Source organism: Bufo bufo, chromosome 2 (assembly GCF_905171765.1).
Source record: "Bufo bufo chromosome 2, aBufBuf1.1, whole genome shotgun sequence".
Classification (NCBI taxonomy): Eukaryota; Metazoa; Chordata; class Amphibia; order Anura; family Bufonidae; genus Bufo; species Bufo bufo.
Window position 1 is genome coordinate 479193563 of NC_053390.1, and position 27553 is coordinate 479221115.

At 43.3% G+C, this 27553-nt stretch overlaps 1 protein-coding gene across 1 annotated transcript in view; it reads left to right on the top strand.

The window, feature by feature from the left end:
* Positions 1-27553, top strand: part of LOC120990939 (protein unc-13 homolog A-like) — a 2175961-nt gene that overhangs the window by 2025473 nt on the left and 122935 nt on the right. Inside the window, exons 42-43 of the mRNA XM_040419831.1 lie at positions 25541-25597; positions 26627-26719. Coding sequence (XP_040275765.1) covers positions 25541-25597; positions 26627-26719 — 150 coding nt within the window. The remainder of the gene's footprint in view (positions 1-25540; positions 25598-26626; positions 26720-27553) is intronic.

Here is a 27553-nt window from a genome sequence, read left to right on the forward strand (position 1 = left end):
CTGCCAATGGAACTGGTTCTCTTGTATTTATTGATGATGTGACTGCTGACAAAAGCAGCAGGATGAATTCTGTAGTGTTTTGGGCAATATTATCTGCTCATATTCAGCCAAATGCTTCAGAACTTATTGGACGGTGCTTCACAGTGCAGATGGACAATGACCCAAAGCATACTGCAAAAGCAACCAAAGAGTTTTTTAAGGGAAAGAAGTGGAATGTTATGCAATGGCCAAGTCAATCACCTGACCTGAATCAGATTGAGCATGCATTTCACTTGCTGATGACAAAATTGAAGGGAAAATGCCCCAAGAAACAGCAGGAACTGAAGACAGTTGCAGTAGAGGCCTGGCAGAGCATCACCAGGGATGAAACCCAGCGTCTGGTGATGTCTATGTGTTCCAGACTACAGGATTTGCAACCAAGTATTAAAAAGTGAAAGTTTGATTTATGATTATTATTATTTCCATTACTTTTGGTCCCTTAACAAGTGGGAGGCACATATGCAAACTGTTGTAATTCCTACACCGTTCACCTGATTTGGATGTAAATACCCCCAAATTAAAGCTGACAGTCTGCAGTTAAAGCACATCTTGTTTGTTACATTCCATTGTGGTGGTGTATAGAGCCAAAAATGTTAGAATTGTGTCGATGTCCCAATATTGATGGATCTGACTTGTATGTACAGTTAAGAGTACATCCTGTTTGAATTGGCTTTTACATATTAGGACATGTATTAAAAAATCTGGTCTTTAGAATTTCAACAGATTCCACTGTTTAATTATTTGGGTTATGCCATTCTACTGCATATAGGGGTTCTGTATTTATGCAGAATTTCAAATATATTTACTGTATATTAGAAAATTGTATGGTTTCCTATTTATACACATAAAAAAACGAATACACCTTTAACTTACAAGACGTCTGGAGCAACATTGTTTGAACAGACAAGACCAAAGTGGAGATGTTTGACAATAATGCACAGTATCAAACCAAAACCATCATATTAACACTTCATACCATGTGGTTTTGGTTTGCTTTGCAGCAACAGGCTGCACCTGCAGTTACTGAGTTCACCATGGACTCCTCTGTATATCGAAGTATTCTTGAATGAAATATGAGTGAAATATCGATCAACAACTAAAGCTTGGCTAAAACTGGGCTATGTGACAGTACAATGATACAAAGAACACCTTGCTGAATTTCACAACAAAATTTGATTTGTTATGAATTAGTTCATCACAAATCTTATTCCATTGTATGTAGTGGGCACCGCAATTGCACCACCCCCATCATTGAACCCATCAGATGCTGTGTTTATCACTGATCAAGGCATATGAAGGTAACATTGAGGCCTTTTAGGGGTTAATTAGGGGTTAAAGAAAAAAAAAAACCATACTGACCTCATCAATTTGCTCGCTGAGAGATAGTTGCGGCCAAAGTCTCTCACGCGATGATGTGATGACTAGAGATGAGCGAAATTTTTTTTTAAAATGTTTCGCTGGTTCGCCAAATGTTTTTTTTTTTTATTCGGTTCGATCCGAATAAATTTGCGGCAAATTACATTTACAAAACGGCTATTTCCTGGCTGCAGAGAGCCTTTATAATGGTGTACAACACTGTGCCTTGCAGTAACACGATATGGAGTCTGCTTTGGTAGTGAAATAATACTGTGAATCCGTATGACATGCAGATTACAGGCGTCACACTTAGAAACACTGCACACTTCACTTATTTGGGCAGTCACGGGGCCAAAACTGACCAAATAAGTCACATATGAACTTACAGTTCAATGTTAGCGTCAAGAAAAAGCGCACTCCTTTTACACAGTCATCAGCTGATTCCACATAGATGTCTACAGAACCTGTTATATTAAACGCTTATACAAGTAGATACCCCCAACAGAGTGGAGAGTGTGTCAGCAGTAAGTTTGTGTTGACGTCACTGATTATTTTGCCCTTCCTCTAATCCGTCATAACTATAACCCCCAAAAAACGGATCCTGCCTGTGGAGCATCCGCCTTTACTCAGTCAGCATTTGGCCAGTAATCCAATCCATCAGTATTGCTAATGCCAAAATAAACTGGAGTGGATCCAAAACAGAGATGACACGTGAATGGAATAGTTGCATGTCTTCTTTTTGTTTTGTACCCACTCCTGCTTTTGGCTACCAAATTACAAGCCAATTATTTTCTTTTCTTTTTTTACGGGTAAGATTTTTTTATTTATTTAACAAACAGGATATTAACACACATAAAATGAAACACAGAAGGGGCAAAACCACAAGATTTAAAAGAAAAAAATGGAAAAACAAAGAGCTTCATCAACAAGAATGGATTGACGACCAGTGTCGGGGTAACCACGATGGTAATGCATACGGATCAAGAAATGTATGGGGTTATTGCTGATAACTAGAGGACAGTCCAGCAAACAAGCTGACTCCATCTCATTCCATGACGAGTTGGGTTGCTGATAAGTGAACTCTAAAGTGTCTGAAGAAATGCGAGTAAAGACATTGGAATAAATTGTCTACTTCCTCCAACGTGACCTCGTCCTTTGATTTATGAATATCATTCCATAAAGTCTTGAAGTCCTCTGCGTGAATGGCATAAGAAATGTCCATGCAAGGTTCGACTGGCACAGAGAAAACAAGGTCTGTGGCCAACACTCATCCAGAAACGTCATACCCAGTCCACATCGCTGCTAGCCAAGTAAGGTCCTGAGAACTGATCACTAGCTTACACAAACAACAGTCAAAGTTTCTTTGGTAACTTTGGTAAATGTCTTTGGTAACACCTCCAATAGATTGCCCTCTGTGTATGTCCCGCAGAACCAACTTGTCCACACAGTCCGGTCCTCTGTGCTTGCCTTGGTGAGTGGAGGCTTTGATGAAATCTGTATGAGCACAGCCAGTGATTCTCTGTCCTTTCCTTTGAGTCCAGGTAAACAGTAAAATTTGGCTTTTAGGTTCAGCTCTGAGCCCACTTCAATGGCAAGACCCTTCTGCTTCTCGCCAGCTATATGGGCAGAGAGGTGCTTGGAATACTCTTTCAGTCTGGTGTATGAGAAATTATACATTGGTGTCATGCTGTACAGAGTCCATTGTTTTTGAAGGAGCAAAGCAGCCTGTGCTGGATCAAGAGTTTCCTCCAAGGGGGTGTACTGCGGGATTTTTCGGTTAGACAAGCTTCGCAATGCAGACTGTCGACTTGCAGAGTCAAGCTTCCTGGAGGATACCTCGAGCTGTCAAAATGACTGCTCCTTCGTGCCAATGACCTACCTCTGGCTCATGTAAAATGTAGAGCAGATAGCCAGTGGCACTACACCAAACCTAAAATTGTCAGGATGCGACTGCCGAGGAGTGGTGCCTCACGGAGGTGCTCAGCTTGTAGCTGCAGTGAGCATATATGATAAAAGGAAAAAGAGAACAAAATGAGCGGCACTCACCGTTGATAGGCAGGTAACTGTATTCCATGGCAGGAGGGGGGTGCAAGGGTTGCAGATACAGCAGCAAGTAAGCGACAGCCGTTTTGCGCGTGTATGCGCTTCTTCTGGCTTTCCAACACTGAAGAGGTCACGGCACCTTCTTATAGTGCACAGGAAGCCGCATCATCGCAGTAATTTGCTTAATTACTAAGTAATCAACACCTGGCCTCTCAAGAGGGAGGGCAGGGATTTCAGTCAGGCGGGACCTCTTCAATGATGTAAGGTGCATATGTGAACATACATAAACCAATAAGAACAAATCAAAATACGAAAATACAATAAGCAAGAGTGGTTCATTACAAAAATACGCTCATATCTATTTTTTCATTTAGTCCCAGCGGACCCAATGCATCCGTGCGTAGGATCCATATAGTTTCTCTTCTCAGAAGCTCCCTTTCTCTGTCACCACCTCTTTCAGTGCGGTTAACTACTTCAAGGCCAGCAAAAGTCAGCACATTGGGATTTCCACTATGTGCCCTGTTCACATGATCTATTAACCACGGAACACCCTTTCCTGTTTTTAAGGAGTTTAGGTGTTCGCAGAATCTTTCAAATAAGCAGCGGATAGTTTTTCCGATGTAGAAGCGTCCGCATCTACATAAAATTATATAAACCACAAATTTGCTGCGGCAGGTAATAACTGGAAAAACCCTATGTTCTATCCCTGCAACAGAGATCACTTGTAATTGGGAATTGAAGCTGCAGAAGGAACAGCTTCTGCAACTCCTATTCCCTTTTGGTCTCTGTTCAGACAGCCATGTGAGACGTTTTGTTCTGAAATGGCTAGTTACCACTTGATCGCGTATAGTATGGCATCTTCTAAACGCTATCACCGGTTTCATATCTTTCAATTGTTTTAGGGAATCGTCCCTCACTAAGATACTCCAATTTTTCTTTATGACCTGTTTTATCTTATCGGCCATAGGACTGAATTTAAAGGAAAAGACGAAGGGTGGGGGCCCCTTTTATTGAGGGTTTACCCTCCCTTACTTCTGTCTGATGTACTTGTGACGCTTTTGTCATAGCTTGATTCAACAAGTCTGGGGGATACCCTCTATGTCTCAGCCTAGCGCGCAGATCCTGCGCCTGTTTATCATAACTCATTGAGGTGGTATTTATACGCGCAAGTCTTCTGAATTGTTTTACTGTGCTTGGGTGATAGCTGGAGAAATGGAGGAGGGAGTTGGCGGCGGTCGGCTTATGAAAACCTTCCGTCACCAACGCCCCCTATGAATGAACCACTCTTGCTTATTGTATTTTCGTATTTTGATTTGTTCTTATTGGTTTATGTATGTTCACATATGCACCTTACATCATTGAAGAGGTCCCGCCTGACTGAAATCCCTGCCCTCCCTCTTGAGAGGCCAGGTGTTGATTACTTAGTAATTAAGCAAATTACTGCGATGATGCGGCTTCCTGTGCACTATAAGAAGGTGCCGTAACCTCTTCAGTGTTGGAAAGCCAGAAGAAGCGCATACACGCGCGAAACGGCTGTCGCTTACTTGCTGCTGTATCTGCAACCCTTGCACCCCCCTCCTGCCATGGAATAAAGTTACCTGCCTATCAACGGTGAGTGCCGTTCTTTTTCCTTTTATCAGACCTACTTCTGGCAGTTAACACCCCATCGGTTGGTGTTTGCATATCCTTGTGATAAATGATGTTCCCGTTCACTGTCTGTAAACAGAGATATTAACAGACAAATGTATCAAACTCTGCCGCCATCTTTCTAGGCGCCACATCACCAGTCCCCTGACCAGCCTGACTTACCAGCATCTGTTCCAGGACATGAAACAGTGGAATGACATCGCTCATCCCGTAGTCCTGGTGACTTACAAATAACGTGGCCTTCTCAAAGGACCTGAGCAAACGGCAGGTGTCACGCATGAGCTGCCACTGGCTGATATTAAAATTACACAGAGGACTACTCCTGTCCGCTTGGATCATCAAGAAATCATTGAAAGCCTTTCTCTGTTCGTACAGTCGGTCCAACATATGGATGGTGGAATTCCAAAGGTTTGAAATGTCGCATATCAGCCTATGTTGGGGGTAGGCCGTTCTGCCGCTGCAGCTCAAGGAGGGTGTGCTTTGCAGTGTATGAGTGGCTGAAGTGCATGCAAAGTTTCCTGGCAATTTTTAGGATGTCTTGTAGATGGCTGGAAGATTTCAGGAACCACTTGACAACCAGATTGAACACGTGTGCCATGCAGGGCACATGGCTGAGCCCTCCTTGATGCAGCACGGTTACCATGTTCTTCCCATTTTCAGTCACCATGGTTTCGATTTTGAGTTGTTGCAGAGGAAGCCAGGATTCAATTTCTTGATGAAGGACATGGAGCAGTTCTTCCCCTGTGTGACTCCATTGGCCCAGGCAAACCAGGTGCAGAACAGCGTGAGAGTGATGAGAGGGGTCGCACATGGCTTGCATACACTACATGCCTCCAACATAATTCTTGGATCTCTACATAAAAATAATTTATTTGGTGTAAATCGCTAGAGGGGCATATTTGGAGACATTGACTTCTCAAGAAATACAGAGCAGCGGAGTTTACTTTTAAATTAAAAATTTCAACACTGCATAATTCAGCCCATACAGCAAAAGGAGGTGTACATTCAACCATACATTTTCCGAAAAAAAGCCAGTGTCACATAAAGAATTTCATCACTAAGTATATTCATGCTTTGGCCGGACATACAGGTCAATGTCAAGAATCGACTTAGCGTTTGCAAATGGGGCTATGTCTGATCAAGTGGTGAAGATGAAATATAAATTGCATGGAATCTGACCACTCTCCGGTTTTGCTTCTGCTCAGGGGAGTGGGGGTAAATACGGGCCCCAATAGAACCTATAGACTGAACCCTTATTGGTTGGAGGTCATTGGTGAGCGAGATTTAATCAATGCGGAGATTTTTGAATTTTAGCATCGGAATGAGGGCTCTACCCATATCCATTTTGTATGGGATGCTTTGAAGGCCTATATTAGAGGCCTCTACTGCGGTAAAATAAAAAGATAATGAGTGGAGTTCCATAAGCAGGAAAACGCAATGAGGGAGACAGTTGGGAGGTTGCAGGGCGAGCTGACCAAACACAGTACGGATTCACTTCGCACAGAACTCAGAGGCTAATCAACGATATAGGACTTTTATGGTAAACAACGCCCAACATAAACTCTTCTTTCAAGGACAGAGACGTTTTAGTGAGGAGGGGAAAACAGGAAAATAGTTAGCTGCACTGGTCGCTAATCAAAGGAGTGGGACCAAAATTAAGTACATTAGGAATAATCGGGGCCAGATAGTCAAGGATCCAGAGCAGATTAGACAGGAATTTGTTGAGTATTACTCTACTATATATAGCTCTTAAAGGGTATGCAGTCTGTCAAAAATTGATGACTATTTGGACCAATTAGAAATGCCTTTTCTCTCGCCTCAGGAAACCAAAATGCTTGATCACCCTATACGACAGGTAGAGTTAGAGGATGCTCTTCGCTTGGTTAAGTATAACTCTTCCCCTGGGGCGTATGGTTTGCCCTTTGAACTTTATAGATACCACACTAAGGTACTTCTCCCTATTTTGTTGCAGGTTTTAAATGAATCATATAGATATGGATCCCTACCTCCATCCTTTAGGGAGGCAATTATCACTCTAATTCTAAAAAGAGATAAGGACGGCAGTGAGGTTGGGTCCTATAGGCCCATATCACTCTTCAATACAGACTATAAGATCTTTGCAAAAATCTTAGCAAACCGTCTTAAACGGGTAATTGCAGCCCTGGTGCATCCTAATCAAACAGGATTTATACCCGGGAGACAGATTCAGTCGAATCTCTATGGGGTATATTTGAACCTGTTGATAGGGGGGGACCAGACCACTCCATCCTGTCTATGGATGCTGCTAAAGTGTTCGACAGGGTGGAGTGGTCCTTCTTGTGGCGAACTATGGCACATTTTCGATTGCGGACTACTTTTATTGCAATGACTCAACTGTTATACACTCAACCAATAGTCAACATTGATGGGGTAAATTCCTCCATTATTGAGCTTTAACGCGGTACTAGAGGGTTGTCCCCTCTCCCCCCTTTTATTTGAGCTATTTATGGAACCGTTAGTGTGCAGGATTCGTTCGAATGGTCCGATTCGGGGCTTCGGGGTAGCGGGAGAGAGTGACAAAATTAGGCTTTACGCAGACGATGTTATCCTTTTTTTGGATCAGGGTTGGAAAGCATATGTTATGCAGGTGATAGAGGAGTTTAGTCTACTGTCTGATTATCTAATTAGCTGGGCTGTCCTCACTACTCCCGCTAAATCGAAAAGTCCCCGAAGGGGGTTCCCGGGTCCGGACGCTGTCCTCGGGTGACTCGCTGGATTATCTGGGGATAAAGATAGGTGTTCCTATAGGTAGATTTTACGAGTTAAATCTTTCCCCGGTAATAGACAAAGTAAAGGGGAAAATTAGAGCCTGGCAAAAATTGTTAATATCCCAATCGGATCGATTAGCACTAGTGAAAATGATCATACTACCTCTGGTTCTGAGGAGGAGGTTGGATATATAGCGCCTACACCTAGGAACAGGTGGACACACTAACCACAAGCTCCTCCTTTAAATGAAATTGACAACACATGCTAAAAGGCATGATAAATTAAAACAAAAGAAAAGCACACACATGGCTCTTGGATCAAAAATTCAATAATGTAACATCAAATCGTATTTCCGATTGAGTCTACTTGGTACTGTGGACCCCATTTTGAAGATCCAGAAAGACTCACGATTCAAAAGCTTCTTTTTGTAGTTACCACCCCTTGATAGTGGAGTAACCCTCTCCAAGCCTTGCACAATTAAACCCTCTGTGTCACCGCCATGCACCGCTGAGAAATGCAGGCTGACCGCAGACACATTTCTGGCATGTGAATGAGGAATGTCAGAGATGTGCCTGCACAGTCTAACCTTGAAGCCATTAGTGGTGCAACCAATATACTGGAGGGAACAGAGAGTGCATGAGATACAATACACCACATAAGTGGTGTTACAGTTGATGTATTGTTTGATGGAAAAACATTGATTCATGGCATAGGAAAAAACTTCCTTGCCAGGTCCCATAAAGGAGCAACACGTACAAATTTTATGCCCACATGTCGGCATAAAATTTGTACGTGTTGCTCCTTTATGGGACCTGGCAAGGAAGTTTTTTCCTATGCCATAAATCAAAGTTTTTTCCATCAAACAATACATCAACTGTAACACCACTCATGTGGTGTATTGTATCTCATGCACTCTCTGTTCCCTCCAGTACATTGGCTGCACCACTAATGGCCTCAAGGTTAGACTGTGCAGGCACATCTCTGACATTCCTCATTCACATGCCAGAAATGTGTCTGCGGTCAGCCTGCATTTCTCAGCGGTGCATGGCGGTGACACAGAGGGTTTAATTGTGCAAGGCTTGGAGAGGGTTACTCCACCATCAAGGGGTGGTAACTACAAAAAGAAGCTTTTGAATCGTGAGTCTTTCTGGATCTTCAAAATGGGGTCCACAGTACCAAGTGTTACATTATTGAATTTTTGATCCAAGAGCCATGTGTGTTCTTTTGTTTTGTTTTAATTTATCATGCCTTTTAACATGTGTTGTCAATTTCATTTAAAGGAGGAGCTTGTGGTTAGTGTGTCCACCTGTTCCTAGGTGGAGGCGCTATATATCCAACAGCCTCCTCAGTATGTTTATGTCATGAGGAAGGATTGCTATTGTCCTTGATCCGAAACATGTAGACTGGAGTGTAACTGGCTTTTATCTGCACCGAAAAATAAAGGTAACATTTTAATCGAGCTGGACCTCTCTTTTTCCTACCTCTGGTTCTGTACCCGATCTGTGCCTGCCCCATTTGGATAGAGGATGCCTTTTTTTATAGATTGGAAGTCTTAATAAACTATCTAATTTGGGGGAGGAAGAGGGTTCGTATAATGCAGAGATATTTGTGGCTGGCTGAGTCAGAAGGGGGACTATCACTTCCTTTCTTTCAAGGGTATTTTTTTTCTGTGCAGCTACAAAGATGCTGTAACTTTAGAGAGAATGCACTTAGTCAATATTTAACTAGCGTAATAGGTAAGTCCCTTGATAATATTTTTATGCACTTAGAAATAGCACAGTGTGGAGCTTTGGATACCAGTAGTTTAATTTTGAGAACTCTGCAGAGGGTCTGGGAAAGATTGAATATGACTCTGCAGGTGTCACATGTTTTTGATTTCACCCCGTTGTGAGGAAATCTGAATTTACCGGAATTTTTGAAAATAATTGATCACACTTATTGGAGTCGTAGGGGTATCACTAGAGTGGACATTGTTTGTGGCAGATCGTTTTAAGGTCTTAGGGGACTTTAATTTCACAAATATTTCGTTTCTAGACCGATTTATGTATGCACGTTTAAAATACGCATACGAAGCCACACTTAATAAAACATATATGATTACTCAACAACATTCATTTTTTGATTATTGTTTTTGTCACTCAGGGAAAAAGATTAAAATGGCACAGATCTACTCGAAAATGCGCCTTTCTCTCTCTACGGTGATTTCTTTTAAAAGTATACATAAATGGGAGCAGGAATTGAAAACTCCCCCCCTGCCCTGGTCACAGATTTTCCAAAATACGAAAAAGGTAGTATCTGCATCCAGTTATACATTGTTTTTCGTGTGAAATTCCCAATAAGTTTGATGTGTCACATGACCCTCTTCCTATTGAAAAAACAAAAGTTGGATTCAAAATGGCCGACTTCAAAATGGCCGCCATGGTCACCACCCATCTTGAAAAGTTTCCCCCCTCACATATACTAATGTGCCACAAACAGGAAGTTAATATCACCAACCATTCCCATTTTATTAAGGTGTATCCATATAAATGGCCCACCCTGTAGATTGATTCAGTTCTAAATTTTGCATAGGTTATACTATACACAGCAAATGCAGGCCAAGTTTGCTAATAACAGAGGTCGTGAATTTTTTTGTCAAAAGTGCCGTAGTCCCAAAGCTGGATATATCCATCTTTTATGGGAATATAGTGTGATAAAGCGGTTTTGGGAGCAGGTATTCGCAGAACTTCAGGGGGATTTCCCCCAATCTTGTATACCGGATATGATCTCTGTGATTTTGGGTTCCTATATAGCAAAAAACCCTAACCCTCCCGTACATCAAGTAAGCTGGTTGAAGGGCTGCCTGATTGCAAAGGCTCTGATAGTGAAGAGATGGGGCTCCCCCATGTCTCCCGCATTTGAGGCATGGAAACGGATTATGTCCCAAATTAAGCTTTATGAGCATGTTGAGAGGCGGAGAAGACAGGGTTCTCGATATTCCTCTGTTTTGCAGTAGTGACTATCTTGGTTTGTTGGGTGGAGTATGTGGACGGGTATGGGGGGGGGGAGTATGGGGTTCGGGCCATCAGCGACAGCAGCTAAGGGCAGGAGGGGGTAAATTTGGGATTAACACTATTAGGTTTGAGTTTATAGAGCCGTGCTTACTGTTGCTGTTTGTGACGATTAGAGTTGTTGCGATACCAAATTTTTGATTCGGTTTCGATACCATGAAAAAGTATTGCGATACTCGATACCATTCGATACCACGCGAAAAAAATAAACAAAAAAAGCCACGTGCATTCCTCATTTTTAAAAATGGCGAATCGCGCAGTTTTTATTTTATTTTTTCTGTTCCGGCATTCACCACCTAGATTTTTTTTTTATATTTTAATAGTTTGGACTTTTCTGACGTGGCGATGTAATATGTTTATTTATATATTTTATATGTGAAATTGGGAAAAGGGGGGTGATTTATACTTCATATTTTAGTGTTTTTTTTTTTTTCACTTTTTATTTAATAACTATTTCCCCCCTTAGGGGCTAGAACCTGGGATCTTTCATCCCTTTTCCTATTCACCCTGATAGATCTCTATCAGGGTGAATAGGACTCCACACTGTCCCTGCTGCTCTGTGCTTTGTGCACACAGCATCAGGGATGTTACCATGGCAACCAGGGCTTCCTGGCTGCCATGGTAACCGATCGGAGCCCCAGGCTTACACAGCTGGGGCTCCGATCAGAAGCTGCCACTGCACCACCAATGAGGGGGAGTGGAGAGGTCCCTGTGGCCACTGCCACCAATGATTTTAATACTGGAGGGCTGAGAGGGGCCGGCGCACTGTGCCACCAATGATTTTAATGGGATGGGGGGATTGAGGGGGGGGGCACACTGCACCACCAATGATTTTACCCCTTTATACAGGAGGCGGGTACTAGCAGATCAGCGGCAGTTAACTGCCGCTGATCGCAGCTCCCTGTCAGGGGCAGGGTGCCGGCAATGCGATTCTGCTGCCGGCACCCGCCTCCTGTATGTGTTAAAGACTACTGTATATGAGTCCAGACTTTCACTATTAGGCCACACAGAGTGGCGCCCAGCGATGTCTCAGCACTCACCATTTAGTCCTGGGCGCCGCTCCGTTCGCCTGCAGTGCCCCATTACTGTCTCCTCTCCTGCTCCCCATGCTGCTGATTACTATCGGAGCGATGGGAGGAGACATCAGCTTCACTAGTGGGCGTTCCTTCTCCCTGGCTGTAGCGCTGTCCAATCGCAGCGCAGGAAGAAGGAACGCCCACTAGTGAAGCTGATGTCTCCTCCCATCGCTCCGATAGTAATCCTATCATTGGTGGCGCAGTGCGCCTGCCCCTCCTCCGCCCCTCTCTTCTCATTGCCGCCCCTCCTCCACCCCCTCTCTTCTCATTGCCGCCCCTCCTCCGCCCCTCTCTTCTCATTGCCGCCCCTCCTCCGCCCCTCTCTTCTCATTGGTGGCAGCGGCAGCAGCACAGGGGGAGGGAGGACAGCTTCCTTCTCCCCGTGCTGCTGAGAGAACATGAGCGCGCCGATAGCAGCGCGCTCATGTTCAGAGATACTAGACTGCGCAGCAGCGAAGCCCAGTATCGAAAAAACGGAAATCCCGGTATCGTATCGATACCGGGACAAAAGTATCGATTGGGTATCGAAATTTCGATACCCGCAACAACCCTAGTGACGATGTTAAAAAAAAAGATAGTAACATCCTTTTTATATGTGTATAGGCTCTACTTTGCTTGTTCTTTTTTTTTTTCTTTTTCTTTTTTTTCTGCTCTGTTTTAAATGTTTTGTAACTACTACTGAAGAAAATAAAAAAAAATTATTAATAAAAAAATTAAAAAAAAGTCGTTCCATACATACATTTTCCGGGGAAAAAAGCCAGTGTCACATAAAAAATTTCACTGCAAACAGGGTTTTACCACATATAACTGCACCGCTGCATGGCAAGTAGGCTTCAGCTTCCTCTGATGTGTATGCCTACGGAGTCCTTTTGTTATGGCTTTGCACAGGGGGCAAGGTTGTTACGCACAATTCTGATGGAACTCCTGATCTTAAGAAACTGGACTCTCCTGTCATGTCTTGTGTGCTGTGGAGATTGAATGCAGATGGAGCAGATAAAAACACATGAATGTTTTAAACTTAGTGAAGCTGCTTGATTTAATTGTGAATAGATGGTAAAGGCAAAGTCTGCTGGTGTTTTATCAGCGTATTCATTATGTTTACTGCAGGACCCATAACGGCGTAATTCAATCCATATAGCAAAAGGAGGTCTACAATAACCCATCAATTTTCCAGAAGAAAATATTGTTGAAATTAAAACATTTCACCAATGAAAGGATAATGGAATTCACTTTATACAGAAGAAAGTCTACAATCACCCATCAATTCTCCTAATAAAATGCCTGTTTCACATTAAAAAAAAATTCACCACTACGTAATTCGTTCCATACTGCAAAAGGAGGTGTACAATCACCCATCAATCTTCCCAAAGAAAACATGGTTGAAATAAAAGAATTCACCAATTAAAGGATAATGGAATTTGGTCCATACAGAAGAACATCTACTATCACCCATCAATTTTCCCCCAAAAAAAGCCTGCTTTACATAAAAGATTTCACCACTACGTCATTCGGTCCATACCGCAAAAGGAGGTATACAATCACCCATCAATTTTCCCGGAGAAAACATGGAATTCTGTTCATACAGATAAAAGTCTACTATCACCCATCAATTTTCCCAAAAAAAGCCTGTTTCACATAAAAAATTTCACCACTGCGTAATTCGGTCCATCCTGCGAAAAGTGCTTCACCACATATAACTGCACCGCTTAAAGGCAATTATTAGGCCCTAATTTTTTTATACTTTTACACAACATAAGAGGATTTTCAACCGGAATTTTTTATTCCCCTAAAGTGGGGAAAATTGGCTTCTACCTCAGTTTTTTTTTTGCCTTCCTCTGGATCAACTTGCAGGATGACGGGCCGAACTGGATGGACAAATGTCTTTTTTCGGCCTTATGTACTATGTTACTATGTTACTGTGATAAGTGCAACGCTGGACGGTGAATATATTTTTATTTCGCCAGTAATACATGACAAACTGGGCTTTAGATTATAGCACTGCACCGCACAAGGGCAATTAGGCCCTAGTTTTTTTTACACTTTTACAGAAAACAACATTGCTTACCGGTAATCGTTTTTCTCGATACCCATGACGGCACCCTGTGCGACTCAGGACCTCCCATCAGGACAGGAAACCTGAGAAGATAAAAAGGACACACCTCCACACAACACCAGTAGAAGAAATAAATTGTTCTCCGGAGAGAAGTGACAAAGGGTTAAAAACCCCTTTTTTTTTTTTTTTTATTATCTCTATATTACGTCATATAGACCTGGCAAAAAGCCATCAACAAATATATATATATCTGCTTGGGAAGGGAAATATCGGGTGCCGTCATGGGTATCGAGAAAAACGATTACCGGTAAGCAATGTTGTTTTCCCCTCACCCATGACGGCACCCTGTGCGAGATAAACTATAAGTAGAACCTAGGGGGGGGCCACAGCCTGAAGGACTTTCTCTCCAAAGGAAGCATCAGAATGGAGCTGTAATCTGTAATGTTTAAGAAAAGTATGCGGGGAGCTCCAGGTAGCCGCCCTGCAAATCTGGGCTAACGATACATCAGCTTTCTCAGCCCACGAAGTAGACACCGCCCTCGTAGAATGGGCCCCAAAACCTGAAGGGGGGGGGAGACCCAGGGAAATATAAGCTCTAGCTATGGCCTTCTTCACCCATCTAGCAATAACCCCTCGGGATGCTTTTTTCCCCCTATTTCCTCCTAAAAACTGAATCAGGAGGTTCTCGTCCTTTCTCCAAGGAGCCGTAACATCTAAGTAGACTAACAAGCATCTCTTGACATCCAAGCAATGAAACTTTTCCTCCAAGCTATTGGAGGGGTTAGGAAAAAAGGAAGGCAACACAATGTCTTGGCTCCTATGAAAATCGGAGACAACCTTGGGAAGAAAAGAAGGCAAGGGCCTAATAACTATCTGGTCATCCTGGATGATCGTATAGGGCGGAAATGCCGAGAAGGCCTGGATCTCCGATATCCTCCTAGCCGAGGTAATAGCCAGGAGGAAAGCCATCTTAATGGATAAGATGTCAATGGGAACCTCTAGTAAGGGTTCAAAGGGTCTATCGGTTAGGGCCGTCAAGACCCTATTTAGGTCCCAAGGAGGGGAAAGAGGTCTAACGGAAGGACAGATTCTGGCAGCGGCAGAAAGGAAACGCTTGACCCACGGGTGGTTTGCTAATTGGAAGTCAAAAAAGTAGCTCAAGGCCGACACCTGAACTTTTAAGGTGGAGGCCTTGAGCCCTTTGTCTAACCCTGCTTGTAGAAAGTCCAAAACCTTAGGGATTTCAGGAGGACTAAATGGATCAGGGCTAGAACCCAAAAAGGAAGAAAAGACATTCCACACCCTATTATACTTCCTAGCTGTTGACGCTTTTTTGCTACCTAGAAGGGTGGAAACAACTTTGCTAGAAAGCCCTCTCTTCAACCAGATGTCCCTGTCAATCTCCATACTGCCAACTGAAGAATCCCCGGATTGGGATGCCATACAGGCCCCTGGGAGAGTAGATCCTCCCTCGGAGGGATCACCCAGGGAGGGCCCCTGGCTAGACTTAAGAGGGTGGGGTACCAGATTCTCTTGGGCCACTTTGGGGCTATCATGATTATGGTGGCTCCCTCCGTCCGTACTTTTTTCAGAACCTGCGGGATTAGGGAAATAGGTGGGAAGGCATAGCCGAGTTCCTGGCTCCAATCCTGAGCCAGACTGTCTACCGCTGTAGGATTCTCTGTGTAATCTAGGGAGAAGAACCTCTTTGTCTTCTTGTTCTTCCGGGTGGCAAAGAGATCTATAGTTGGGGTCCCAAACATTGTTACAATCTGGGAAAAAACTTCCTCGTTCAGACTCCACTCTGCCTGCCTGAGTTCTACTCGACTTAGAAAATCGGCCACCGTGTTCTCTTTCCCTTTCAAGTGTATTGCGGATAAGACCAGGTTCCTGTCTTCCGCTATTTTGAAAATTTCCTGGCAGAGGAAGATTAGGGATGGTACTTTTGTCCCGCCTTGATGATTTATATAGGCCACTGTTGTTGAATTGTCCGAGTAAAATACCAACTTTCTGTTGGAGACCTCTGGAACTGCCACCTTTAGTACTCTTTCTACCGCCTTGAGCTCCTTGTAATTTGACGTGCAGACCCGGGTTTTTAAATCCCATCTTCCCTGCCAGTATTTTCCTTCTGAATGAGCTCCCCAGCCCCACGGACTGGCGTCTGTCGTTATCAGCATGGGTTCTATGAAGGACCAAGGCATTCCTATCGAGAGGTTCTTCTCGGACGTCCACCACAGAAGGGAGTACCTTGCTCTGGAGGAAAGATGAAATTTTCTCTCTAGTGTTTGTGGAAGACCATTCCAAATCTTCAAGATATCTGACTGTAACGGTCTCGTGTGGATCTGAGCGAATGGTACGGCTGGAATTGTAGCCGTCAGGTGCCCCAGTACTGCCATCGCCTCCCTGATGGAACATTGGAAGGACCGGAAAAGGAACCAAACATGCTCTATTGTCGAGGACACTTTCTTCTGAGGGAGGAATGTCTTCTGAGCCGTAGAATCTAGCTGCATTCCTAAAAAGGTGCAAACTTGAGAAGGGGTTAGACAAGATTTTTCTTGATTCATTTTCCACCCCAGATCCTTCAACAGAGAGCACACCAGGGCGAGCTCTGCTTGTAACTGCTCCCTTGTTTGGGCTATGAACAAAAAGTCGTCCAGATATGGTACTACTACTATCCCAGATGATCGAAGGAATGCCACCATCTCCGACACGACCTTGGTGAAAATTCTCGGGGCTTGAGAGACCCCAAACGGCAGTGCCCTGTATTGTAGGTGCAGAAGTTGGCCCCGTACTTGGACAGCCGTCCTTAAATACTTTTGGGAGGAAGAGTGAATTGGGACGTGATAATAGGCATCCTCTAGGTCTATACTTGCCATCCAGCAACCCTGGTATAACAGGTCTAAAGTTGTCTTTATAGTTTCCATCCGGAATTTTTTGTATCTCAGGAATTTGTTTAGACGCTTTAGGTTCAGAATCATACGAAAGGAACCATTGGGTTTCTTTATTAAAAAGAGTGGGGAGTAAAACCCCCTGCCCTCCTCCCTCCCCGGGACCTGGCAAACCACTCCTTTGTCCAACAATAACTGAACCTCTCTCTCCAGAACTGTGGATTTTAGAGGATCCTTTGGAGTTGGAGTGTGGGTGAAAAAGACTTGGGGATAGGAGCGGAACTCCAACCTGAATCCCTCCGCTATCCCCCCCAAAACCCACTTGTTTTGGGTGACGTTCGCCCAAGCCGGGAGAAAGGCAGAGAGTCTCCCCCCAACCTGGAGTCTGGCGTCATTGCTTGTCTTTTGGTTTGTTATCCTGGGATTTAAACAGGAAACCGCTAGTTTTTCTTGGAAATCTATCCCTTTCCTTCCTATCATAGGGCTTACCCCTCTGTTTTCTAAAGCCCTGCTGGGGTTTACGAAAAAAGGGGGGTTTTTGAGGGACAGGAAACCCTTTTTTCTTGTCAGATGCCTTCTCCAAGATGTCATCCAGGGAGGATCCAAACAATCTATCACCCTCACACGGAAGGGCACACAGCCTGGCCTTAGACCCCTGGTCACCCTTCCATGACCTAAGCCAAATGGCTCTTCTAGCCGCATTTGTCATAGCTGAGGACTTGGCAGCAAAGCGCATAACATCCGTAGAAGCATCCGTTAAAAAATCTGCCGCTTTAGCAAAGGTGGGAAGAGAAGCTAAGATTTCCTCCCTGGGCTTTTTTTCCCTAAGATGTTTCTCTAGCTGTTCAATCCACAATCTTAAGGACCGGGATACCCAAGTGGCTGCCACTGCGGGTCTAAGACAAGTAGCGGAAGTTTCCCATGCCCGTTTAAGGTATATATCTGCTTTCTTATCTAATGGGTCCGACAGGCAACCCAGATCATCAAAGGGGAGGGCAGATCTCTTAGCTATCTTAGCGACTGGAGCATCTACCGTAGGAGCCCTATCCCAGCTGGAGGAAACTTTCTCTTCATAAGGATATTTCCTTTTCACCGAGGAGGGTAAGAAAAACTTTCTATCAGGATTCTTCCATTCTCTATTGATGATCGCTTGCATGTTATCATGAATAGGGAAGACCCGATGTTTTTTAGGGCCTAATGCCTGAAAGGCCTGGTCCGCAACTGATCTGGTCTGCTTAACTTCTTCTAATTGCATGGTTGCTCTGACCGCTTTTAATAACGGCTGCGTGTCCTCTGGGGAAAAGAAGGATCTCCCTGAATAATCTTCATCCGAGGAGTCCGAATCACTAGACAATAGTTGTCCGGATTCTCTGCCATCTTCGGAAGAGTCCAACTCAATACTGTCGTACTCTGTATCCTTTCCTGGTTTATCTGGGGACCTGGCACGGCTCTTACTGAATGCTTTAAAGGACGCCTTAATAATAGACTTCATGGATTTAGTAAGGGTCTGGGATTGCTCTGCTACCAGATTATCTATACACGCTGAGCATAACGCCTTCTGATAAGATGCAGATAGGGGCACTTTACACTCCGCACATTCCTTGTGTCTTGTCTTAGAAGATGATTTTTTAGGTGGTTTAGGGATCTAAAAACAATCATAAGAAACACCATATTAGAATAAAAAGGAACGCTCTCACCCTGAAGCTTTTCCTTTTTTCCCCATCCTCAGACCGGTACCGGACTTGCAGGCCTCAAGGGTTCCTGGGGTTCAGCGCGTCCTTCTGTAGGCTCCGACATGATTGCCCAGGATCGCTACGTGGCACATCCAAATTGTGCCCCAGCTGGCTGCCTGAACCTGCCGCCGTATTTGTATTTTAAAGGACGCGCTCCGGCCTCTACTTCCGGGTCCTGCACGGGCTAAGCCCCGCCCCCCCCGACGTCATCTCCAGGAGACGGCCCCGCGCATGCGCATAAGCGCACGGACGCGCGGGCGCCATCTTGGAACTGGGCAGAGCGAGGAAGAGCATGGGGAGCCGCCTGGACACGGCCACAGCGGCTCCCCGCAGGGCCGGAGAGAGGGCAAGCGCAGGCAGACTTATGGGGAGCGGCTTCCGGCACGGCCACAGAACTACCGCTCCCCAGGGATAGGACTTCCCACGGCACTCAGCCACAGACCTTCCCCAGCTCCGGTGTCTTGGAGGTACGTCTTCAGCAGTGCTGCTTCTCAGGATCTCCCATCCGGAGGACAGGAAACCTGAACTGGTGTTGTGTGGAGGTGTGTCCTTTTTATCTTCTCAGGTTTCCTGTCCTGATGGGAGGTCCTGAGTCGCACAGGGTGCCGTCATGGGTGAGGGGAAAACAACAGGCTTTTCAACAGATACCGTATTTTACGCTTTATAAGATGCACTTTCCCCCCCCCCCAAAAGGGGGGGAAACTGGCGGTGCGTCGTATAAAGCGAATACTTTGCGAAGTATCAGTGTGGAGGGAGGAGGCAGGGACACTTATGGCGGGGCCTGTTGCAGTGACTCTACTCTAATACACCGGGCCCCGCAACTGTAAAGTAAATTCAATCCGATCCATATCTTAATGTATACCACACTGTTCTGTACTTACTGTAGTACAGTATGTATAGCATTAAGACGGCACAGACCGGTAGCTCCCTCGGTCATGCGCCGCCTGCCTGCCGCAACTCCCTCCTCATGCGCCACCTGCCCCGCCTGCCTGTTCATTCATAAAGTGAGATAAGCGGGCAGGCGGCGCATGAAGAGGAAGGTGCGGCAGGCGGCGCATGACCGAGAGAGCTTCCGGTCTGCGCCGTCTTAATGCTAGACGGTACTACAGTAAGTACAGAACAGTGCGGTATACATTAAGATATTGAATGTACTTAACAGGGTATTAGAGTAGAATTACTGCACCAGGCCCCGCCATGAGTGTCTCCGCCTCCTCCCTCCACACTGATGCATCTGATGGGGGATCTGTAGATGACACTTATGGGGATCTGTGGATGACATAAGCATCCACAGAGCCCCATAAGTGTCATCCACAGATCCCCCATCAGTTTAATCCACAGATCCCCCATCAGTTTAATCCACAGATCCCCCATCAGTTTAATCCACAGATCCCCCATCAGTGTCATCCACAGATCCCCCATCAGTGTCATCCACAGATCCCCCATCAGTGTCATCCACAGATCCCCCATCAGTGTCATCCACAGATCCCCATCAGTGTCATCCACAGATCCCCCCATCAGTGTCATCCACAGATCCCCCCATCAGTGTCATCCACAGATCCCCCATCAGTGTCATCCACAGATCCCCCATCAGTGTCATCCACAGATCCCCCATCAGTGTCATCCACAGATCCCCCATCAGTGTCATCCACAGATCCCCCATCAGTGTCATCCACAGATCCCCCATCAGTGTCATCCACAGATCCCCCATCAGTGTCATCCACAGATCCCCCATCAGTGTCATCCACAGATCCCTCATCAGTGTCATCCACAGATCCCCCCATAACAGTGCATCATCCACAGATCCTCCCATAACAGTGCGTCATCCACAGATCCCCCATAACAGTGCATCATCCACAGATCCCCCCATAACAGTGCGTCATCCACAGATCCCCCATAACAGTGCGTCATCCACAGATCCCTCATAATAGTGTGGCATCCACAGACAACCATTAGTTAAAAACCTACCAAAAGCACACCTTTTGGTTCAACATATTTTTTTCTTATTTTCCTCCTCAAAAACCTAGGTGCGTCTTATCATCAGGTGCGTCTTATAAAGTGAAAAATACGGTAAGTGCAACGCAGGACGGTGAATATATATATTTTTTTGCCAGTAATACACGACAAACTGGGCTGTAAAATATCTCACTGCATTGCTGAACAGGAATTAGGCCCTATTTTTTTTTCTATTTTTAAACAAAAGGCTTTTCAACAGATAAGTGCATCGCAGGACGGCGAATATATTTTTATTTTGCCAGTAATACACGGCAAACTGGGCTTTAGAATTTATCACTGCACTGCAAAACGGCAATTAGGCCCTAATTTTTTTCTATTTTTACACAAAAGGCTTTTCAACAGATAAGTGCAACGATGAACGGCGAATATATTTTTATTTTGCCAGTAATGCATGCCAAACTGGGATCTAAAATATCTCACTGCACCGCTGAACGGCAATTATGCCCTAATTTTTTTATATTTTTACACAAAAGGCTTTTCAACAGATAAGTGCAACACTGGACGGCGAATATATTTTTATTTTGTCAGTAATACACAGCAAACTGGGCTTTAGAATATATCACTGCACCGCTGAGGGGCAAAGATATTTTTCATTTTTTAACTAATACGCGCAAAAAAGGGCTTTAAAATAGATAACTGCATCGCTGAGCGGCAAATATATTTTTTCTTTTTCCAGTAATACATGGAAAGAGGACTTTAGAACAGATAACTGCACCGCTGAGCGGCAAATATATTTTACTTTTGCCACTAAGACACAACAAAAAGGGCTGTAATTTTCGCACTTAACCACACAGCGGCTAATAAGCCCTTTTTTTCCACTAATACAAGCCAAAAAATGCTTTAGAACATATAACTGCACCGCACTAGGGCAAATAAAACTTATAAATATTTCCTTGTAATAAACCCTGTTAATGCCTGTATCAAACAGCACTTCCACCCTAATAAGAACGGTTTGATGGAATTACAGAGCTGTATAATGGCAATTTGGATCCCCAGTCAGTGCTGCAAGGTGTAATAGGAATGTTTTTTTTTAGCACAATGAAATTTTTTCTATCACTGTCCGTAGTGCCTGCAGACGTCTCTCCCTGCACAAAATACATGGTAAATGGCAGAATCTAAGATCCCACTATTTATAGGTCTGTGACATCACAGGGCTGGATGGCTGCTGATTGGCTGCATGCATTGCATTGTGGGTGATCCTGCCTTCCAAGCGTTTTTTGCCCCATGTCCTCACACGTGCAGCAGCCATTTTAGGAAAAAATGCAATTCGTTACCACGAAGTGCGAGGAAATTCGCATTCGGTGCAAATCAAATTTTTCCTGAAATTTGGAACGAATTCCACTTCATCAGCTTCGATTCGCTCATGTATAGTGATGACAAAGCACGAGGAAATTTGTGGTGAATAAAATTTTTCATGAAATTCGTATTGAAGTCAATTAGTTTCACTTCAATTCGCTCAACACTACTAAAAACCTCAATGTACTGAAGCAATGTTGTAAAGAAGAGTGGGCTAAAATTCTGCTAGAACAAGGTGGGAGACTGAAAAATTTTACAGAAAATGAATACTTAAAGTTATTGCTGGTAAAGGTGATTCTACATGGAATTACTTTAGGGGGTGTACTTTTTACTTATGGATTTTCCATTTTTTTGTTTGTTTTTTGTTAAAGAAATAACAAAACGGCTATCTGAGGTTGTATTTACATAATTTTAACCTTTTAAGCACCAGATGTCGTGATATTTAAAAACATAGGGGGTAATTTATGAATACATCAATTTTTGACGTATATCTGTCAGAGATTTGGTCTCAAAGGGGATTTGCGGGTGAATCTACGACTTCTTTCTCATCCACACCATGTACGCCAGTTCTAAAAAAGGGGCGTGGTGTGGGTGATGAAGGGGGCATAGAAAAACATCTAAATCCATGCCAGCAAGGGAGCTGGTCGTGGATTTAGGCTGGTGGTGGATGCACCTAACTTACTGTATGTAGAGGCCGGCCCCTCTACATAAAAGCGCAGGGATATTAAGATATTCATTGGCAAAAAAAAAACCACCCAGATAGAAATGCCGGATTGCAGCAAAACTTGGTAAGCAGTTATGTCTCAGGCAGATCGTCCCCGAGACGGTGTAAAAAATGCTTCCCCTGCTGCCTTATAAAAAAAAAGCACTCAAAGACTACTTTTGGGTAGCTTTGTGAGAAATCATTTGCTGCTAGACATGTCTTCATAAATGACCCCCTATGTTATGCACTCAGACATTTTGTCTAGTTAACAGACTTTGAAACGGGTGCATCATTGGACTGAGAGAAGCAGGATGGTCATTTTGATGAATAGTGGCAGATGAGGTTTAACACAAGTGGCAGATGAGGTTTAACACTGAGAAATGTAAAGTTATGCACATGGGAAGGAATAATGCAAGTCACCCGTACATACTAAATGGTAAAACACTCGGTAACACTGACATGGAAAAGGATCTAGGAATTTTAATAAACAGCAAACTAAGCTGCAAAAAACAGTGTCAGGCAGCGGCTGCCAAGGCCAATAAGATAATGGGTTGCATCAAAAGGGGCATAGATGCCCGTGATGAGAACATATTCCTACTACTTTACAAATCACTGGTCAGACCACACATGGAGTACTGTGTACAGTTCTGGGCTCCTGTAAACAAGGCAGACATAGCAGAGCTGGAGAGGGTCCAGAGGAGGGCAACTAAAGTAATAACTGGAATGGGGCAACTACAGTACCCTGAAAGATTATCAAAATTAGGGTTATTCACGTTAGAAAAAAGACGACTGAGGGGAGATCTAATTACTATGTATAAATATATCAGGGGGCAGTACAGAGATCTATCCCATCATCTATTTATCCCCAGGACTGTGACTGTGACGAGGGGACATCCTCTGCGTTTGGAGGAAAGAAGGTTTGTACACAAACATAGAAAAGGGTTCTTTACGGTAAGAGCAGTGAGACTATGGAACTCTCTGCCTGAGGAGGTGGTGATGGTGAGTACAATAAAGGAATTCAAGAGGGGCCTGGATGTATTTCTGGAGTGTAATAATATTACAGGCTATAGCTACTAGAGAGGGGTCGTTGATCCAGGGAGTTATTCTGATTGCCTGATTGGAGTCGGGAAGGAATTTTTTATTCCCCTAAAGTGAGGAAAATTGGCTTCTACCTCACAGGGTTTTTTTTTGCCTTCCTCTGGATCAACTTGTAGGATGACAGGCCGAACTGGATGGACAAATGTCTTTTTTCGGCCTTATGTACTATGTTACTATGTAATAGCCCACCACCTAGGCTGTTCAGAACTTACTGTAGCTGTTGGGAGGTGTTGAGAGCGGTGGTTACACGAGGGCATGCACTCACAATGAACAGGCTTCAAATAGCTCTAGCAGACCACCAATAGAGAAGCTCATTTGATCTACTGACAAGCACAACTTGGCCCGGACCATTTCCAGGCACTTAACAAAAGAAAATTACTGCGACCATTGTGTGCCCTGCCATTGAATCCTGAACTGCTATATACTGGAACCGTATTGTCTTTGGCAACAGATATGACAACAGCAGTTGGTGATATGTGTACAGTAGGAAATCCTGTGGCCACATGTGTTGCATATCATGGCAGAGCTTCCAACTGGCATGTTTCAGCAGGATAATAATTGCCACACACTGCAAGGGTTTCCCAGAAATGTTTCCCACAGATTGCAACACTTTCTTGGCCTGCCTGGTGGGCAGATATATTAGACCAACTGGGGAGCCAGCTTTGGCAGCCTACAAGTGTACAGGATATATAGGCCCAGCTGTAACATCTGTGTACAAATGTGCAGTAGGATAATATACTGAACCTGTATGCCTCCATGCCCAACTTTGTCTCATCTTGTATCCAGTCTAGAGGTGGTCCAACAGTTTTTTGAAATAAACGTATTCTTTTGCTATAATATTGTAATCATTTACACATCATCATTATGTTGACATATTTCATTCCAGCATTTCGTCTTGGTGTCTTATTTTTTCACCAGTGAATGTATATATCAAGTACTGAATGTGTATATAAGTGCGTGTGTAACAGATATATACTGTGCATGTGTATATTGTATAATGATGTATATGTAAGTGTGTATGTGTACATATGTGTATTTACTGTATATCACTTGTCTCCAGTCAAACCTGCTATTGATCCCAAGTCACATGTCTGTCTAACTTACATGAGTCCACGAATAATGAGTTAATAATAGTAACTAAACTTTATGTTTTGGTGCAGCTTAACAAGTGTGTTAGTGCAAGGAGTTCACATGTAGTAACATTGAGCTCTGCTTCTTGAATCTATCTGAGTATGACAAAGTGAAAGTGGGTCATTGAAGAGAACTCCATAAAAGTCCTGGATCAACTGTGTTTTGGTTGGATGTACAGTAGACTCTTAATGCAAAAAATATATAAAAAGTCCCACAGAAACCTAAATATCACACAATTCATGACCTAATATTTTCCCAGGTGTGCAACAAGATTTGTATTTATATTATATACAGATTATCTATGTTGTGGGATTAAAAGTATGTAAGTATATATTCTAATTTGCAATCTAACTTAAAATTCAAATTATGGACTAATTTTTAAAGCCAGCACTAAGTAATTATGTGTACAAATTTGCACAAAATATAGTTTGAGTTTATTATCTCTTGCACTAGAATAATGCAGTATAACCATAGTGCATTATTCTAGTGCAAGAGATAATAAACTCAAACTATATTTTGTGCACATTTGTACACACAATTACTTGTGTCTTATGAAACTGATCAATTTGTGCAGAGTATGTAAAGAACCTCTCCTTTCCTCTCTTCCCATTACTCTGCTCCTCCACCCTCTTCTATCTTTTGCTTTTCCCTTTCTTTATCACTCAGTCCATGGTGGAAAAGGTATTAGATTTACTCTTAGTGAAGATATTTATCCAGAAAAGGGTACGTCATTGGTACAAAGGCTTTTAGAAGCATGTCATATCCTCCTTTGCCAGTAGTCAGTTTACCCAGTTTTACTGCCAGCTAGAGCTACTTTTCAGACTGATTAGCAGTATTAAGGGGAAGCTTGAAGAAACTGCAGTCCTACTTGTCAGAATATACTACTGTACATCTGTTGTCTTTTACATATGTTACATCTAAATAAAAAATATGTTTGAAAACATTCAACATTTTTGATCTACTAATTTAGAACTTGGCATAGGCCATGCAATATAGCTGCTTTAATTTATGTTAAATTTACATGGCCACATTCTTCAGGCAGACAGTAATGTCATAGTGTTAACCTGTATAAGTGGGACTGAAGTGTTAACTCATCTGCTGGTAACACCTTATGGCACGTTCTTGAGCTCTTTATTACACAAACTGAATGTCACGTCATCTTGCAATACTATGCAAGAAGACCCTTTGCCTGTGGAAAGCATGTACTGCATCAGAATGCTTTATGAATCTTATAATCTTTATTTTAATTATACAAGCTCTATATTGTATACTTTGGGTTTAGTTTATATGCTACAGAGGAAAATGGTAAGAAGGTGAAAAAAGGAATTTATGATGATGAATGTGTCAGAGCAAAAGCATTTAACACGGATGTTCTTTGGGATGGTGATTTCAACAAATGCTTTTGATTTAACAATAAATATAATAGTACTGAGCTGCATGTTGCACTTGGAAAGCATGAAAAATACATGGCGGCCCTACAGCATCTCATAAGCTTTAATTGCTGGACTTGAGTTGCAAGTAAAATAGTAACGCTATTCCTAAGAATTTGTGAATTGCCCAGAATGAATGACTGCTGGCAGGGGAAATTGAGAAATCCAGTATATTCATTTTAATAAAAACAAACCAGAAAATTGCATAATGGTCTTAATGTTTATATGCCAGTAAAACACTGCCAGCAGTTGTATTCAGGGACTTTGCTAGCAACTCTTCTAAGGCTTTGATTTCATGATCAGCATCATTTTTTTTCTCTAGGATCTGGTGTGGATGACTCAGTGGGAGAAGTCTCTATCCAAGTGGAACTGTTTACACACCCTGGAACGGGAGAGCACAAAATCAGTGTTAAAGGTAACACATTAGAGATGGGCGAACCTTTTGAGATTCAGTTCATTTAAGGTTCTCCACATTTTTCAAAAAGTTTGGTTTGGATGCAAATCAATTCTACCTGACCTAAAGTTCCTCCAGTTTCCTGGTATTAAATTGGTATATAACATCCTCTAGATGCCTAGGACTAGATATTGCCTAGATATTTTTAGCAAAAGATATCTATGTTTGTAATTTTTTTTTTTATTAATTCTTGCCAGTGTCATGTCAGAGTGACATTTACATACTTAATTATGGGTAAAGGCATGATTGATGGCATTAACAAACTGCTTTCATATTAAAAAGCTTTCAAAAATTGTCCCTTATTGTGGGCAGATGGTTTTTAACCCCTTCATTACCAGGCCCCTTTTCCCTTAAATTCGATTTTTGCAAATCTGACGTGTCACTTTTTGTCGTAATCAGAGTTAAGCGGACACCTGGATTTTCGGGTTCGGCAGGTTCGGCCGAACTTTAAAAAAAAATTCGGGTTCGGGACCTGAACTTGAACCCGAACCCCATTGAAGTCAATGGGGACCCAAACTTTTGGGCACTAAAATGGCTCTAAAATAGTCCTGGAAAGGGCTAGAGGGCTGCAAAAGGCATCACAATGTGCTTAAGAGCATGACAACTGTTCTGCAAACAAATTTGGATAGGGAAATGACTTAAAATAACATAAAATACAGAAACATTTAAAATAACAATCTGGATCTAGGAGTAGGAGGTTGAGGAGGCGGTGAATGGGTGGATGTGGCGGTTTAGGTTGACGTGGGGGTGTAGGTGGAAGCGGCGGTGAAGGAGAAATAGGTAGCCAACACTGAT